The 17,167-nt window shown below is 42.8% G+C and overlaps 2 protein-coding genes across 11 annotated transcripts in view; one reads left to right on the top strand and one right to left on the bottom strand.

Moving 5' to 3' along the window:
* Positions 1–25: 25 nt before the first annotated feature.
* On the top strand, positions 26–15,250 carry LOC148831700 (putative aminopeptidase NPEPL1). 3 transcript variants are annotated; one of them, XR_016091237.1, is made up of 12 exons: positions 26–282; positions 1,050–1,235; positions 2,538–2,708; positions 3,213–3,302; positions 3,773–3,854; positions 4,314–4,456; positions 4,931–5,008; positions 6,619–6,719; positions 7,125–7,248; positions 9,095–9,227; positions 9,893–10,003; positions 10,354–15,250. XR_016091237.1 is itself a non-coding variant. In XM_088918203.1 (12 exons), exons 1-12 carry the CDS (start codon positions 133–135, stop codon positions 10,519–10,521), a joined length of 1,575 nt encoding a protein of 524 aa, XP_088774329.1. In that variant the 5' UTR covers positions 26–132; the 3' UTR covers positions 10,522–15,250. The 3 variants fall into 3 exon arrangements, 2 of the variants coding, with proteins under 2 accessions (XP_088774329.1, XP_088774328.1); XM_088918203.1 differs by having other exon boundaries at positions 9,095–9,265; XM_088918202.1 differs by having other exon boundaries at positions 9,095–9,271.
* Positions 15,011–17,167, bottom strand: part of piezo2b (piezo-type mechanosensitive ion channel component 2b) — a 207,215-nt gene continuing 205,058 nt past the window's right edge. For all 8 annotated transcript variants that reach the window (XM_088918201.1, XM_088918192.1, XM_088918196.1 and 5 more), the window contains one exon: positions 15,011–16,448. In XM_088918201.1, the coding sequence (XP_088774327.1) occupies positions 16,196–16,448 (253 nt within the window). In that variant the 3' untranslated portion in view covers positions 15,011–16,195. The remainder of the gene's footprint in view (positions 16,449–17,167) is intronic.

The raw sequence follows: 17,167 nt of genomic DNA, 5'->3' as shown, positions 1-17,167 counted from the left end.
GCGTACGAGGCATTCCGGAAACTACCGAAGCGAAGAAGCCATGTTGATAGCTCAATGAGATTGGGTCACCTACTCCAAAAAAACGCTGTTGCCAGCCCTTGAGGTTGGTGTTGACGAGCAGCGTTTGGGAAGATGGCTGCTGCAGAACTTGTGTTCTGCCGGGGATCTGGAGAAAAAAACCAACAAGGCAGACCTGTGCTGATTGTGGGGCAGCTCGCACATTTACACAGACTGACGTGGGACAAAGTCAAGGACAAGTTACCGCCCCCCGTACGCGAAGAGGTAGGATGAAGTCGCTGCAGTGGGTTTCGGTTTGATATGATAACGCAGTTCGTGGACAGAAGTTGTCTGCGACTCTTGCGAACCTGAAATGTCCTGCCTGCTGTGGCGGCGTTGACGGTTTCAGTGTCTTTTCCACGAATCTGTCGCGGTGTGGCGTGCTCAAAATTTCACAACCCCAACGCCCCACCGATTGTAACTTTAGGAAGTGCCATCATGAAATGGAAACAGTGTAAATAATCTAAGTTACAGATAATATAGGACTGAGTGCCCACCATAGCCGGCTGGCTTGGGGATTTTATCTTTTTACCTCAAGCTTACCGTGTACGTATATATTTATAATAGTATTTGCATAATTCAGTTCCGTTTGTTTTTGACACTTTCGTCGTCAGAAGGAACGGAAGGGCATGTTGGGGGGTCATTGCAAGGTCCTAGGATTCAAGTTCTTCAATTTTTTTTTTTACCAGGAGCTTAAAACCGATCACATCTGGTGTTAAAACTGCGCCAATCGGGGCGCTTCAGATTACGCAGTACCGATATCTACCAGTCTAATCAGAATTGCACAGCAGCTCTGCCGGTTACGGCAGTGGTTCATGAGCGTTTGTGTTGTTGGGTACTGAGGCGACGACCGCCCACGGATGCCGGGAGGCAGCTCTGCCCTGCGTGGGTCCTGTCGCGGTCGCCCGTGGGCTCCCAGCCTGCGCCCACCCCGGGCGGGGGCGAGCGTCTGCTTCACCCTCAGGCCCCGCTGCGTTTTGTCGTCTCCGCAGGCATGGAAGACGGCGCTGAGGTCCCTGAGGCCAAACCCGACCGACGTGTGTCCGCTGTGGCTGAACTCGGCTGCCGTGGCGGCTCTCCCCGGTAGAGTCAGCCGACATAACACCCCCTCCTCGGCGCATTTCCTCCTGCGGCTGGTGCGCTCTTGCCTTCCTGAGGAAACCAGCCAGCACATCGTGGTGCGTGAGAAACCCTCCCTGCTCCTGCGTTTGCCGAACCAGACGGGCGTCTCACTACTACTCCTCATTGTGCTCTTCAGCGTTGCTCTGTGGTCAGAACCCACACAGCAACAGAGGAGGCAGGGCTATATAACTTCTTAAAAATGGACTTTCATGGCTTTGAGACATTGAGACCTTCCTTCCTGTTTTCTGGCTGTTATACTGTACTGTAGGTCAATGGGTTTGTCTGCGTCAGCCCACGTTCGTGGGGTTTGAGTGGGCAGTGTGGAGCAGTGGCTAGGACTCCTGACTCTGAAGTGAGGGGCTGTGTGTGACCCCCGGAAAGGACGCTCTTGCGTCATTCTTGAACGTCACCCCCTTATAACCCTTATAACCCCAGCTGTGATGGACTCATGTCCAATATTATCAGTTATATTATCAACACTGTGGAAGCTGAGTTAAAGTCTAGTACAGTGACTCTGTAGGCTGGAACACAGGTCCTTCTTATCTAATTTTTCCATTATCTAATTTTTCTTATCAATTTTCTTATTTTCTTATTTTCTGCTGCACCCCATGTATAGTACTATTGTCAATGGAAGATGCTGAGAAAGTTTCACTTCAGGTCTTAATAATAATAATAATTCCTTACACTTATATAGCACTTTTCAGGACACTCTACTCAAGGCGCTTTACAGGTAAATTAATGGGGATCCTCTCCAGCCCCACCTGGATGATGCACCAGTACTCTCCCCACGCACGAGCTCTCAGTGGGGAGGAGAACAGAGTAATGAGGCCAGTTCAGGGATGGGGATTATTAGGAGGCCGTGATTGCCTGGGGGAAATTTTGCCAGGATACAGGGGGTAATACCCCTACTCTTTTTGAGAAACACCCTGGAATTTTTAATGACCACAGAGAGTCAGGCCCTCGGTTTTACATCTCATCCAAAAGACGGCACCTTTTTGCAGCATAGTGTCCCCATCACTATACTGGGGCATTAGGACCCACATGGACCGCAGGGTGAGCGCCCCCTACTGGCCCCACTAACACCTCTTCCAGCAGCAGCCTCAGCTTTCCCAGGAAGTCTCCCCTCCAGGTACTGACCAGGCTCACACCTGCTGAGCTTCAGCAGGCTGGTAGCTGTGAGTTGCAGGGTGACATGGCTGCCAGTTGTAGCATGTTGAACGTGTTAAACGTGTTGTTATTTTTCTGTACACAGTTACATAAGCGGAGCCTTGAAGATGGGCGTGCATGATTCCCTCTCTTTGAAAGGTGTCTCTTCCCGCGGCGGGGGCGCTGACTCATGTTGGTGTGTGCTCTGACAGGTGGTGTGCGAGAGGCCCGCGGTCTTCGCCTCGGCGTGCGCTCTTGCCCGGGCCTCTCCCCTCTTCTCCCGGAGGTCGGGGCGAGGAAGGCCCGGCGAGCGGCGCCGCGTCACGGCGGAGTTCCTGTGTGTGAAACCCGGCGACCAGGCCCTGGCCCCAGAGACCCTGACGGCAAGTGCTTCCGGTCACTGCCTGCCCCTGCAAGCTCTGATGTGTGTTTTTTGCACACTGCTTGGGCTGAGTTTTATTGAAAGTTGAGTGCTGTGTAACAACTGTGCTGTCGATGTGTGTTGATGTTTGATGATGTCTTTGTACTGGAGCGTGCGTGCAAATGAGCATTTCATTGCCCTTGTGCATAAGGCAGATAAACCGAACTCTGAACTCTGAACTTCGCTGGCGAAACAAGAACCTCCCCTTCATTCATTTTCACATCTTAGCAGTTATTTATCCAGTTTACTATGCTTTTCGGACACCACTTCAAAATGGGAATTTTTTTCATCGCACCGACGCTGGTGTTTTCCAACGTCTGTGCTTGCTGAAGCCATCGTTTTCCGTTTGTGTGTTGAAAACGGGATACAATTGTTAAATGCTTTGTTTCAAAATAAAAACGATGAAGTACACTAATTGGTGCAGGAGCTCGTTGCATTCACTGACCCTTGGTTATTCTCTTTGCAGTGCTTATCGAATGTGGCAGAGAGCATCCGACTGGCGGCCCGTATCGTGGACACGCCCTGCAGCGAGATGAGCACAGACGACTTCCTTCAGGCAGGTGCCGTGCTGTCGGACAACACCGGCCAGCACTTCTGTTCTTTCTCTTTAGCGTGTAATGCAGAAGACTGCCACAGACCTTTCTGTGATACGCGTGTAAGGCCACGCAGAGCTGAAAAAACTGTGCAGTTCTGGTTCTCTGATGAGTGTACAGTAAAAGATAATTAGACGCACGTTTTGCACACCCAACATCCAAATCACGTTGAACATTTAAAGGGCTCCTTGGGATATTTCTGAATATCCCAGGAAGCCTTGCCTTGTCCTGGGAAAGAATCTGATTTCCATTAACTGGGTGGAAGGGACTGTAATTAAACACCAGGCTTGTGGCTTAGGCTGTGCGAGTGAATTATCTTTTAAAGTATTGATAATATCTGTGCAGTACATTTTTTGCTGTAGTTAATTATCAGAATTGCATCCCCATCCCCCTGTGCTGACTGCTCTTGAAAGCGACAGTAATGCCTTTACAGGAGATCAGGGAAGTCGGTTTGGAGCTGGGAATTGTTCCGTCTGTCGTTCGTGGGGAGGAGCTTCATAAGAAAGGGTTTGGAGGTAATTCTAACGCACCTGCTTGCAGAGCTCTGAACGTTTTGATTTCCAGAGGCGCGGTTGCAGCTTGTGAAGTTCCATGTTGGGAAAGAGACTTTCAGATGTTCACGTGCGGATATGCATCAGCACGCGTTGGCTGGTGCGGAGGAACCAGTACAGGTTTGTTCCACGCAGAGAAATAGAAAGGTGACACACATGCGACGCGCACAGCCCCTCGCTTCAGGAGTCAGGAGTCCGAGCCGCCACTCCACCCTGCCCTCTCGGTCTCCGTGAATGTGGGCCGTCTCAGAAAACCCACTTCGAGAGGCGGAGTCGAGCTTGGCCACCGCGTCTGAGGGCGGTTCCTCCGGGGTGTCGACCTGCTCCCTGTGTGTGTGTCTGGGAAGTGCTCAAACGGGAGGCTCTGTGTTTGGGGAAGAGGTCTGGCTTCCTGCTGACTGCCTTGTGGTGGTCCTGTCTCAGGTATATACGGCGTTGGGAAGGCTGCAAGGAGCCCCCCCGCCCTGGCTGTGCTCAGCCACGCTCCGGAGGGCGCCACCCAGACCGTCGCCTGGATCGGAAGTGGGATCGTGTACAACACTGGAGGCTTAACCCTTAAAGGAAAGGTAATGGTCAACTGAAGTGGCGGTTCAAGTAGTGCAGCAGAGCATGATGCGCTTGAAACCGGAAGCCAGTCTTTGCTCAGGGACTGCAGCACACGGAGGGGGGGCCTGAAGACGTTGAACCGCTAGCTTTGGTATGTGCTGCTATGGATGTCGATGTGAACACGGTTTCCTGCTCATCGGCATCTTCCTCAATTCTGTAATCTACAGAGGCTGTAGTTTACATGAAATGTAACGCATTCTTGATCAAACTCGATCACTGTCATTCTGTTCCACGAAGGTTTGAATCGAGTGGATTTCTTGCTCGGAGTCAGCCATCACTTTTCTTTGGGGTTTATATTCCGTGCAGATGTGTGAATGTCTGTGTAGGTGTGCTCAATCTACATTTTCTTCCACCCCTTTCTTTCGTGACTAATGTGGTATATTTGACAGCACTGTGCAGTGTCCGTGTCAGTATGGTGTTCTTTTCTGTTGCAGACTCTAATGCCTGGGGCGAAAAGAGATTGTGCTGGAGCAGCTGCTGTACTTGGGGCTTTCAGAGCAGCTGTTAAACAGGTTAGCACTTCTCCATTGAGCTAGATTACATTGTGTATTGCAGGTTGGTGTGGTACGTATTGCGCAATGGCTAAAACAGAGATATAGCACTTGTAGAATATTAACCACTTCTGAACTGCGTGAAACTGTAAAACACTTCATTAATCCAGTTGTACTGACATCATTTATTGCAAGGAATTTGCAATAGACATTATTGTTGACCAGTAAATCTAAAAATATTACCTAGCACTGTTATAACCCGCGATCAGTTTTGACTGTACCTGTTATTGGAGTAGTTTTTCTATTGTACCCTGGTACTGTATATGCTCTAATAGATTATGTTATGGTATGATTTTGTTTTAAAGAGTGTTATCTCATGCAAACAGCTTTAACTAGCGTTTTAAAATAAAGCAAATAAGATTGCTTTTTGCCAAAAGCCTGTGAAAATTACAGGTGAATTAAAACAATAATTAAATGATTTCAATTTAAATCTTCAAAAAATTAATTTGCATTCACATTTTTTATAGGTAATGGGAAATGCTGAGTAACTTGACCTTAACTTTCAAAAATACTTTTAAAAAGTGAAGAGACACAGCTACTACAGTGTCAGATTTAGTATGGATATAGATTTGAATATCATCTGAATACAAATGATCATTCAGACCATGTGATTTTAATAGTGGTAACATGTAACTGCTGAATAGCAGGGGGCCCAGTATCGAGCCTTGGGGAACACCTGACTTGACAAACACAACTTTTGAACTAAAACCCCCAAGAGAACGAGGTGTCAGCGATCAGTAAAATAAGAGTTGAACCATTTAAGAGAGATGTCAGAAAATCCAAATGCAGTCTCTGTCCAAAGACAGGAGAGAATATGATCGTGATTAACAGCATCAAAAGCAGCAGTTAGGTCTGGGAGAATTAGGATAGATAGAGAACCAGAATCAGGTGCCGTTAGAAGATCACTAGTAACTTTAAGAAGGGCAGTTTTTCAGCTGTGGAAGTGTCTGAAACTGGATTGGAAGTGTTCGGAGAGGTTATTTGCAATCAGGTGATTGTTAAATTGTTTTGCAACAGCACATTCTAAAATGTTTGTCAGATTAGATATAGGTCAGAAATGGAAAATGGTTTAGGTTAGTCCAGAACCATGTTTATTTTTTTAGGACTGGAATCAAACAGAAGGAATGGGATGTAGTAGAAAGGTATCAGTTTCCTAAGGCATGCAGTGTCAAGCTGAGAAAAACTAGAAAGAGGAGGACCAGCAAAAAGTGGCTGGAGGTGTAGTAGTGCCAAGCGTGGTGGAAATGTTATCTGCTTTGATTTACTGTTCATCAAGGTCTAAAATAATTTTAGAGGCTATTGTTTGTATATATTGTTTGTAACCTGAAGTATTGGAACTACTCAGGATCATAAATTGACTCCTGATTGAGGTCAGTTTCATTAGTTCAACTGACAGTAATTGTTTTGCAAGGTTCTTGGGTTTCTGAGGGCCCTGGTTATAAACAGTGTAATACATAATTTAAACTTTGATCTTTTCTTTTAATTATAGCCCATTGGTTGGAAGGTATCATAAAATATTTGTTTGTATAATGAGCATTGATCTTTTTCATTCATGTTTTGTGAAATCACAGGGTTTCAAGGAAAATCTACACGCTGTTTTCTGCCTGGCTGAAAACTCGATTGGTCCCAAGGCAACTAGGCCAGATGATATTCTTCGATTGTATTCAGGAAAGTAAGTAGTAGTCATATTGTATCTTGGTAGATTTGAGTGGTTCCCAGATGCTACTTCTACATAATTATAGTGTGAGAGGGATTAAATGAGAAGATTAATCTTTTTGTTACTGTTCCCCTATGCATACGTGATATGTGTTTTTTTATCTCAGGCGTAAAGTAAGAAGTATTTCAATATATGAAGTATTTCAACTAGGTAGCTGTGTCAGCATGCATAGGCTGCAAAGGAACAGGTAGCGGGTTTATTCCTGCTGAAAAGAAAAGAAAGGAAACAAATCGTTTTGGCTGGGGAGCCAATTTATGTCAAGTGGTCTTGGTGTAGTATGTAGTTAGGTTTTGACAGTTTTGACAACGTTTTGAACTGTTTTTCAACCTGATGTGCATGGGACATCTGTGTGCTTTACAGAACTGTGGAAGTCAACAGCACAGATGCTGGGGGTCGCCTAGCCTTGGCAGATGGTGCCGTGTACGCCAGTCGAGATCTCAAAGCGGACATCATCGTGGGGATCGGAAATCTTACTGCTGCCCAGGTAACAAGTCTTTATCCACATACAGATGGCAGCTGTCTTGCAGTTTTGACAGTGTGAGGGTGTTAGCTCCCAGATGTTTTCACGTCGAGGAAATCTTGCTGGGATGATGTATTGCAGACCCGGCTGTAGCTAATGGGCACCTCTTTGCCATGACTTTTAACTGGTCAGGACAGTGCTGGCACTGCTAATTGACATGATAAAAACAACGTTTTTATTATATCTGTGTTTTAGTGACATGTGTATCTTGGCTAGAAATAAAAGTAGATATTACTGCGATTCTCTAAGTGGTAGCGCCACCAGAGGTTCGGGTTGGCCATAGTTTTCCAGGACCGTTCACTCCTGGCTCTTGCTGCCTTGTGGTTATGTCAGTGGCCAGTGAGCCTGACCCTCCTGTATGATAGTGCAGAGTGGAAACCTTTGGCTACCTATGGATCAACGGATGATTGGCTCAGTGGGGCGGAGGGTGGGTTTTGGGGATAACTTTCTGAAGTAGTAAGTAGGTAGCATTGTATCTGATACAGGTTTGCGCTATATTTAAATTTATTTAAATTATTAATATTGCAGTTTGTTGTTATATCGTTGAGGTATGCACCACTCAAAACATTTTAATATTATTTTAAATATCACTGGTAGAGTGGTTAAAATAGTTGCTTCTAGATGAAGCCAGTCTACCGGTGGTAATACTGTAGTTGATGTACAGCATGTACAGCCTGGATATCTGTGGATATTCACAGAATTCTTTAGTGTGCGTGGAACATTGGGAAATGTAGTTTTTTTGTCCTTGCATTTGGCTCACGTGACGGATTTAAAACTACAGTACATGCTGTGCTTGATGAGGGAGACACTTCCTATTCAGTTTTAAATAGACCCTTTAAAAATAAAAAAATGATATGTAAAATTAATAAATGACACTTTTACACGCTAAGGCCATAAAAATGTCTGTTTTTGGTGAAGTTAAAACTAAAAATTGTGCTTTGATCACACATGTAAGAGTTATGATCTCCAAGTGTGTGAAATAGGAATACCACATTAGTTATGTCTCGATGAAATTTCTCTTCATTACGATTGTTAATTATCATTTAAAAGGGTAGTGCGTAATCGGAAAATAAAAATGAAAATTTAAAATTCTGAAATTTGGTGACATCCAACATATCGGTTTATCAACTGATCTTTTTTTCCATTTTTTTTTTCTCCTTTATCATTCCCTCTGGGCTCACACAAGAGGGAGCTCCAGTTGTCAGAAATAGACAGAGGTGGTTGAAATTGCAGCAATTGCACGTTTCTGTGACATTTGTTAATGTTAGTCAGCCTGAAGGGAGCAGTCAGCAGGGAGGTGAACAAAGAAAGCACAGGTTTGATAACATCATTGAGACTGCAGTTGCATTACCTTTCACGTGACCTCCACTTGCATTTATGCTGTAATTTAATAATAAGAATAATATAATAATAAACTTTATTTTATACAGTGCCTTTAACGTTGGCTTCTCAAAGCGCTGTACAGAATGACAAGAACAATAAGAAGAATACACAAGATAAAACACAATTACAATATACAGAGGAGACGGTAGAAGGTGGTACTAGGAAAAGCAGAGGGGTGAAGAATGGAACCAGTTCAGTAAAGGCTCTTCTAAAGAAGAAGGTTTTGAGTCTGGATTTGAAGGAGTTTAGAGAACCTTGTCAGGACTGAGAAAGTTCTGAAGCCGGGAAAAAGAGTGAGACTAGGAAATCCCTATGTTTGGTTCTGCGCAATTAATGCTTCACAAAAAAACGGACCTGTCTTGGGTCAGTAGTCCGTGCACGCTGGGTTTGCTTCCTCTGAAGCTGTTTTGACCGCCTTCGCCTCCAGGGCGTGGTGACGGGCCGATACCACGCAGGCCTGCTGACGAACAGCGCGGAGTGGGAGAAGGCCTGTGTGAGAGCCGGCCGGACCAGCGGGGACCTGGTGCACCCCCTCGTCTTCACGCCCGAGCTGCACATCAGTGAGTTTTCATCCGCTATGGCTGACATGAAGAATTTTGTGAGTGTGAGTAATATCATAGCAAAGCAGTGCCAGGCACACGCTGACGCTGGCTTTTTTTAAGGCTTTGGTAACGATCCTTAAAAAAGTCTCATACTGCTGATTCTGTCATCGCCGTGAAGAGAGTAAATTAAAAATGCATGTGGTTTTATTCTGTAATCGGTGTGCACTTTAAATTGCAACTGGTTCTGCTGCACATCCATTTTATGATAAACTTTTACAACTTCTGTACTGTTTTAATTTAAAAAAGTTAATGCCACCTCCACAGTGGCACTTACACGAGATGTTTTTTTTTTATTGCAAGTTGTAAAGATATACTAGAGGAGTCCAATTCACAGTAAAGTTTAATGATTTGTTTTGCTTTGGATAAAAACTTCGAAACTATTTTGGAAGAAACTGTCCCAAGTGTTATAAACAAGGAATACCTGTATAAATAATTTTCTTTAGTAGTTTTAACTGGCAGATTGCTGCCATTAGTAAATAACTTGTACTAATTTGTAATAAATAATGAGTTACAATTAAAGAGCAGCTGTGGAAGTCTGGGATGCAGAACATCAAAGTAATACTGTGTATAGGAGTAGTATTTAATTGCTTGATGAAGAATTTGTCAATGTTATTTCCTTACAGGACAGAAGTAATGCTCAGTGTTCATGCGCTGGTCTGTTTCTTGGGGCACACATTGGATTTAACTGGTCAGGAGTGTGGATTGATGTGGACATGGGCTGTCCTGCGTATAGTGTGAGTAGGCTATTGCAAAACCAGGTCTCTTTTTATGGAGTTTACATAAGGTGTCTATTCGTACCTAAATCAAATCCTTATCGCTGAGTGCTGACTCAAAATATGAAAAAGAAGTCCCAAGTAAATTAAAAAAGTGCCCGTACGCTTATCTGGATGAACAAACTCAATTTTAATTGAAGAATCTATGACTTTACAAGCCCCCTGTGAAAAATGACCAATGATTTAACTGTCCAAGATTGGGCAGCTGGCCCCCTGATGTGCAGTCTATGTGTTGTGCACCAGGGGTTTCGGAAGAAGGCGGATGCCGGAGGTAAAGGTTACTGAGCCGTTGTGTTTTACGCCTGATTCAGGGAGATAGAGCTACGGGGTATGGCGTGGCCTTCCTTCTTGCGTTGTTCGGACAAGCGGCGGACGACGCCGAGCTGCAGATGGTCTCCCCTTTGGGGTCGGTAGCGGACGGACATGTGGAGAACTGTGAGCCGGCAGGAAGCGCGCTGAAAAGGAAGAGACTGGTCTAGTCAGTCTGTTCTGGTGACGCAGCATGTGGTGGCGCAGTCCTCCGGGTAACTCGGAGGGTTTCACCCTTACCTACGGACTCAGGTACCTGCCTGTGGCTTTCAGAGTGAATGCTAAATGTGGTGCATAAATGCCTTGGAAGTGTCATTTGCTGTTGTGCCTGTTTAATGTAATGATAAAATATATTCAGGCATGGTAACGGTTTCAGCATGGAATCAGAATTATTTTTAAGACTCAAGAATGTGCACGGATAGGAATGAAGGTGAAACTGACTTTTGACATTTCAAAGTGGCAGAAATAAAATTGTGTTACTGTTTTTTCATGTGAAAGTGTGATACATTGCATGCTTTAAAAGCATAACTCTTGTGATTGCTGCATTTTCAGCATATATCAACCCATGAATATATTTATGAGCAAGTCTTACACTTTAGGTCAGTTACTCATTGGATACATAATGTTATTTCCATTTCATTTTAAATAGTGAGCAGATGGGGTAGAATTGTTCCTTCTTATAACCAAGCGTTGGTCACGAGTCATATTATTTTATAACAATGCCAGGTGGTTAATGGTAGTTGAGTAAAAATTGACAAATTGAGAATCTGTTTAAATCGCCATTCAGAAAGACAATTTTAATAAACGTACAAAATGTTAGACAACTTCTAACCAGAGGACTGTAGGTTCAAATCTAAGGTTGCTGTTGTATTCTTGAGGTCACAGTAGAGCATTTTTCTCTCTTTTCTCCAGTAAAGCTAATGATATAAATATAAAAAACAACAGAAATAGGTAGCATTGGTATTGTTATATTAAAATAACATTACAAGTTACCTATTCAAATAGGTAACAATGTAAATTATAATTGTTACTCTTATAGGCTAGTCCTGAAAAGGCCAAAAACAATGGCTCAGTGAGGCAGGGGCTGAGCATAATAGAGCTGCCCAGTCCTGCATGAGACATGCCGGGAAGAAAAAGCCCACATTAACATCAGGGAATAACTGTAGTTCTTTGTGTGCGCGAAAAAGATGCGTGGTGGCATACTGGAGAGTAACGCTGAGAAGTGACCGTCGCCATCTTCTGTGGGTCCAAGAACATTTGAGGTGGTGGTGGAAGAGAGTGTTGGAGAGTTGTATTCAATACCTGATGCCATTTGCATTTGACAGCCAAGATAGAAGTCAAACTGTGGAGATGTTGTAATGTTATAGTTACATTGGCTGGGATTGTTAAAGGTTCGAGCCAACCAGTGAAGCAGCATTGACCGATGTGGACATGGGTGAACTTCCTTTAACGCAGTAATTGCTTTTTGGTGAGTCCTGCCTGATGCAGTCTCGAGTGAAAGTGTTTTTTTTTCAGGAAGTGCAAGTCAAACCAGAAGTGTTTTTTAAACGGGTCAGTGCAAGACTACATAGTACAAGGATGATGATGGCACGGCATGAAAGATGTTTCGATCTAGATCTTTCCGTGGCCAGTTTCTCATGACTTAAACAGTGTCTGTGGGACCATGGCTCAAATGCCATCAACAGGAGACAACTGTGACCACTAAAACTTAGCCAGTTTTCTGCAGCAGCAAAGGAAGAGGGGTGGAACATCCCACAGCAATCTGTCCGGAGGCTGATCAGGACCATGTGTTACTGAACTTTATTAATGCTTCAGGGAGACCAAACTCACACTGAAAACTAACTATTCTTTAGCAGGGCAGAGCCACACAGCGCTGGGATTAGAATGGCATGTCTAAGAAAACCACAGCTAAATTGTTTCTTCTGGCTTCTGAATATCTATAGGACCAACTTGCCAACGCCACTGAGACCTTCTAGGAGTTGGAAAGACAATCATCGCATTCCAGAATGAATAATTAAAATTGTAAGACATTAACACATTTAAACCAAAGAGAATAGGATATTCTAGGAAGCGTATTCTTATTCAATTAGGCATTTACTAGTTATTCATATATTAAGACCCACATCTTTTTTATACTAACAAATTCCAATGAAGATTACACAAATGAAAGAAACATTAAGCGTTGAATTAACATTAATAATATTGCCCATCCCTTTTTTTCAAACTTCTCTGTGACAAACTTGTTGCACCTAAGGGTGTCAAACAATTGAATATCACACCATTTGAGAACTGGAGAACCTCTTAATATACCCCGAAGGACTAGAAACATTTTTGTGTTGACTGGTAACTCCCCAAAATGCTAAATGCTGATCCTGAAAAAATATTGAAAACTAGTTTTTTTCCTATATCTGCAACAAATACAGTACTTTGGAAGTCACATTACAATATGGGCCTTGATGGAGGAAAATGGAAAAAAAATGAAGAATCCAGGAACACTTTACAATGTGCCTGTATTTGGAATACAGAATTACATATGAAGTAATAATACATCCTGTCCTGTGGAGCTAATGTGAAATGCACATTGTAGTGACATTCACTGGCTATTCATATGATTTTCTCCATGGATTAAAGTTGAACACCCACTTATTGTACAGCGGTATCACAATCTGATTCAGCAGTGTCGTACAGATCCCGTCAGGATGTTAAAAATATAGGAGGATTTTAAGCATTTTAACAGTTATGCTTCAGGGGTAATTTAATTGCAAATGACTCATCTGTCTGTGTTAATAAATAACAGATCCTTAGCATAGGTTAGTTACAATCAGGTTATTGACACTTGACTAATGCTCGTTTTAAGTTAGAGGTTGTAAATAATTTTTAAATGGAATTTGCATCTCCAGATCTAAAGCCATTTTATTCTACTGAAACCTGTCATGATATATGCAACAGACACATCACGTAAGAGGGAAAAAAAAGCAAACCCAGTGGGAAACTATAAAATATTAACAACAAAATGCTTAGTTTCCCTGGGAAACTGGAAAAAAAAACTTCAAACCTGCTGTATGCACAAGAACTTAAAAGATATTCATTCACTAGAGCACAATGAGGAGAAATCAGGGATACAGCAATAAATCCAGTTGTGTGTTTTGCATGATTTCATTTTAGTGGCTCACCTTCACCATTTTAATACCATCCGTTTGCAGTCATGCCTGTTTGCTGTTCAAAAAACATTTAATCATAGCAAAAAAGAGATTAAAAATGTGTGACCGTTTGTGTAAGATGCCACTACGACACAGGCATTGGGTGGTCACTAGGTGGCAGGAGTACCACACAATTACAGGAAGAGTAAATAAACTTTATTTTGATATAGTGCCTTTAAAAGTGGCTTCTCAAAACTGAACTGAACACCATCACTGAAGCAAATTGTATATAAATCTTAGTTCCAAACAAAAATGCTTGTTATACACACAGGTCTACAAAATGTCTTGCTTTGATGTAGTGTTCATTATATCCTCAGGTGTCCTGACACACAATATTGATAGGTGTACTGTAGCTGACTAAGTATTGTTGTATCAGTAAGAACAAAACACAAATTTGCCGAGTTGGATCTGACATTAATTTTAACCTTTGCAATTTTCCAGTATATTCCTGACTCTTGTCTTGGGTTATATGTTTTATCGTGTATTCTTTTTTTATTGTTGGTCTCATTCTGTAAAGCACTTTGAGAAACCACCTTTAAAGGTGCTATATAAAATAAAGTTTATTATTATATTATTATATTATTGCTGTTGTGAGGTCTTAAGCTATATAAGAACAGGTCTGTATACATTGTTGTGGTAATTATTACTATGGTTTTAAAAATTGAAGCCCAAAATACTTTCTCCAGTTGAACCAGCTGAACCCCCTGTAAAACTTGAACATGTCTCTGTTACCAAACACTAAGCAAGCCTGGGTCTGATTTAAACTTGAATGAGAGACCCATCCAAAAGAAATTTATAGTGTTCCAAATTATTTCCTTTGTGAACTTTTGTTCCTTTCTTTCGGATACAGATGGCACAGCAGTGTGACAGAAAGTGCCACTTCTAATATACTAAACCAAAGCTTGGCATTCCCACTTGCTCTTGTAACACCAGCACAGACCTGGGAGGGTTGAGGCCCACTCACACCGCACTGAACACGTGCAGCATCATGGGCTTGACATTTATTTGTACAGCAGGGCTCCCCTATAGGCGGGCAGGTAGCTACACTCCTTAACAGCCACTGCTAGTCCCACAGGCACACACGCAATGACAGGCGCAAGATGTGTGAGAGCCGAGGATTGCCAAGACCGTTTCACCCTCGTCCATGTTCACTGGGGGATCCTGCACTCAGATGATTTCACAGCGTTCGTATCCCGGCTATGATCCATGCTTTTACCACCAGGAGCCAAGTGGGCGCCAGAGCTTTAAGAATACTGGCAGTTTCATCAGAGGCAAAGATCGCAATGGGCTTTTGAAATTACAGATCACTTACGAATGTCACCTCTGCTATCTAAATTTAGTACACCACTAAGACATATCATGTTCAATCATCCGCGTGCACTCATAAATCAACTCTATTACATTAGCATTCTGTTTTACTTAAGGGTATAACAAGCAAGAAAACTTAAATATCTTTCAAACAGCTTTGCAATGTGTGCTTTATTTCCAGACCATTATTGAATCACAATTCATCATTTTACCATACAAGTACTCAGTCAGATAGATTTTTCTCCCTTTTTATCCTAAAAATGTATGTACATGGAATGAAAATTAATAGCAAGATCATTTTTTGTTTTTGTTTCATGCTACAATGTCTTCTAATGTACTGTATAGTTGTACTGATTTTAGCTCCAGTCTAATAAACAGACTAACTTGACTGAACCTTAAGAACAATATTTTGCTTTCTTTTCTTTTTTTTTTGCTCTCTATTTATGTGGAAATAGAAATCTGAGTTAAAAGTCTTTTTTTAAAGAAATTAAAAGTCCGTAAAAATACACTGAGAGTTTAAGAAGATGAAAAATGCATTCATACAGTATAGGACTACAGTCATGAAGTTCTTCCAGGTATAGTTATCCAAGGCATATCTACATCACACTGAACAACAGCTCATGGAAAGGGCTCCTTGGGTTCAAATAAAATGAGACATGATGTGTTCAGAATGGAAATGAGGAGTAGTCCCCTCCAGGTGAGATGATTAAATTCTTTTCCTGAGAAAAATATCCTTAATGGTTCGCACATTGTTTAGTTGAAGGTAGAAACAAAATAAGGCAGATAACAGATTGTCATATAATTTGTCTCCTGTGTGTCAAAGCCCTTCTCTTCCATTCCCACAAAGCGCAATATTTTCCAGATTAAAAAATAAAATAACTCTTAAAAAAAGTGGCCAGTGTTTTTCAGCCGGTTGCTGCCCTTCTGTTTCCAGGAGAGGTTGATGGAAAAACAAAGCGTCCTTTCAAGTTTACAGCCAGCCAGTAAGGACAGCATATTGCACAACCCTCGTTTTTATGGTATTCCCATCTGAGAAAGTGAGGGAAACCGAAAGACAGAAGAATAAATGTAGGAGTTGTACAATAAACACCCTCAGACAGAACAATCTATAAGGAGACAGTTAATCCACCAGAAATTCCTGGAAGTCTTTGGAATAGCATTAAAAAAAATGCAGAATCTTCTTTTGCTTCCAGGGCTGAGTTTCAGAGGCAGTGGGAGCAGGAAGCTCGGACCCTTGGCCCTGCCAGGGAAGAAGCTAGCACTGCCCCTTTCTTGCGCAGAATGCATAGGTATTCCGACCGTATTGTGCTCCTGCTTGCGGTTTTCCCAGCGGCTCTCACTGAGTCTTCTCCCGAGTCCACTTGATCATGGTCTCGGGCGACCTGTAGAGGAAGATCAACTTGGCGTAGAGGTCTTCCTCCAGCTCCAGCTCGCCGGTCTCGCGCACCAGGAAGATGTCCGTGCACAGCTTGAGGATGCGGTCCACGTTGGGCAGCTCCTCGAACATGATGGAGTGGGAGATCCCGCTGAAGAACTCGCGCACAAACTTCCCGATCACCAGCACCACTGAGGCATACAGGCCCATGATCCTGTTGGGAGGAAACAGGAACAGAGCTCTCTCACTGTAGACTCATGAGCTGTGTAGCTCTGAAATGAATCACTGTGAATCAAAAACCTCCTAAACACTTTAAAAGCCATCGAAAAAATAATCTGTAAAAGGATTTTAAAAAGAAACTATTTTGCCTGCCATTTTAATCCAAAGCATCTAACATTTGGGCTCACTTACATAGCTGGGGATTGACTGGAACAGCTCAATTAATTGAGCAGTTAATCAAATTGTATAACACAGTAGATAGGCCTAATTTAGAAAACTGTGTACAGTTTTGGTCACCTCTGCACAAACAAACATACTGCAGCTCTGGATTCAGTCCAGAGAATACCAAACAGATGCATTCTGTTACTCAAAGAGCTGTCCTGCAACGCCAGGCAGAAAGAATTGAACATCATTGGTCCTGAACAGAGGAGACTATGAGGGGACTTGACTCAAGTATTCACAATTCTCAAAGACATTGACAAAGTCTCTTCAATTCAAAATACTTTTTTTCGGGGAGGGGGGGGGGACAATTGAAGACAATGTCAATGTACTGGACTACTTCAGAACATAACACTGAACCATGAACCAGAAGTCACAAGTGGAAACTACTCAGAGCTGAATTTAACACTTAAAAGTGAGAACAGGAGGCACTTATTTACCTCCTTGTGGAAGGCTGTGGGAGTCTGTAACAATACTGTATACTAAGTCACGTGG

Source organism: Atractosteus spatula, chromosome 6, assembly GCF_055471065.1.
Source record: "Atractosteus spatula isolate fAtrSpa1 chromosome 6, fAtrSpa1.hap1, whole genome shotgun sequence".
Lineage (NCBI taxonomy): Eukaryota > Metazoa > Chordata > Actinopteri > Semionotiformes > Lepisosteidae > Atractosteus > Atractosteus spatula.
Note: the sequence above shows the minus strand (reverse complement) of the source record. Positions and strands in the feature narration are given on the sequence as shown.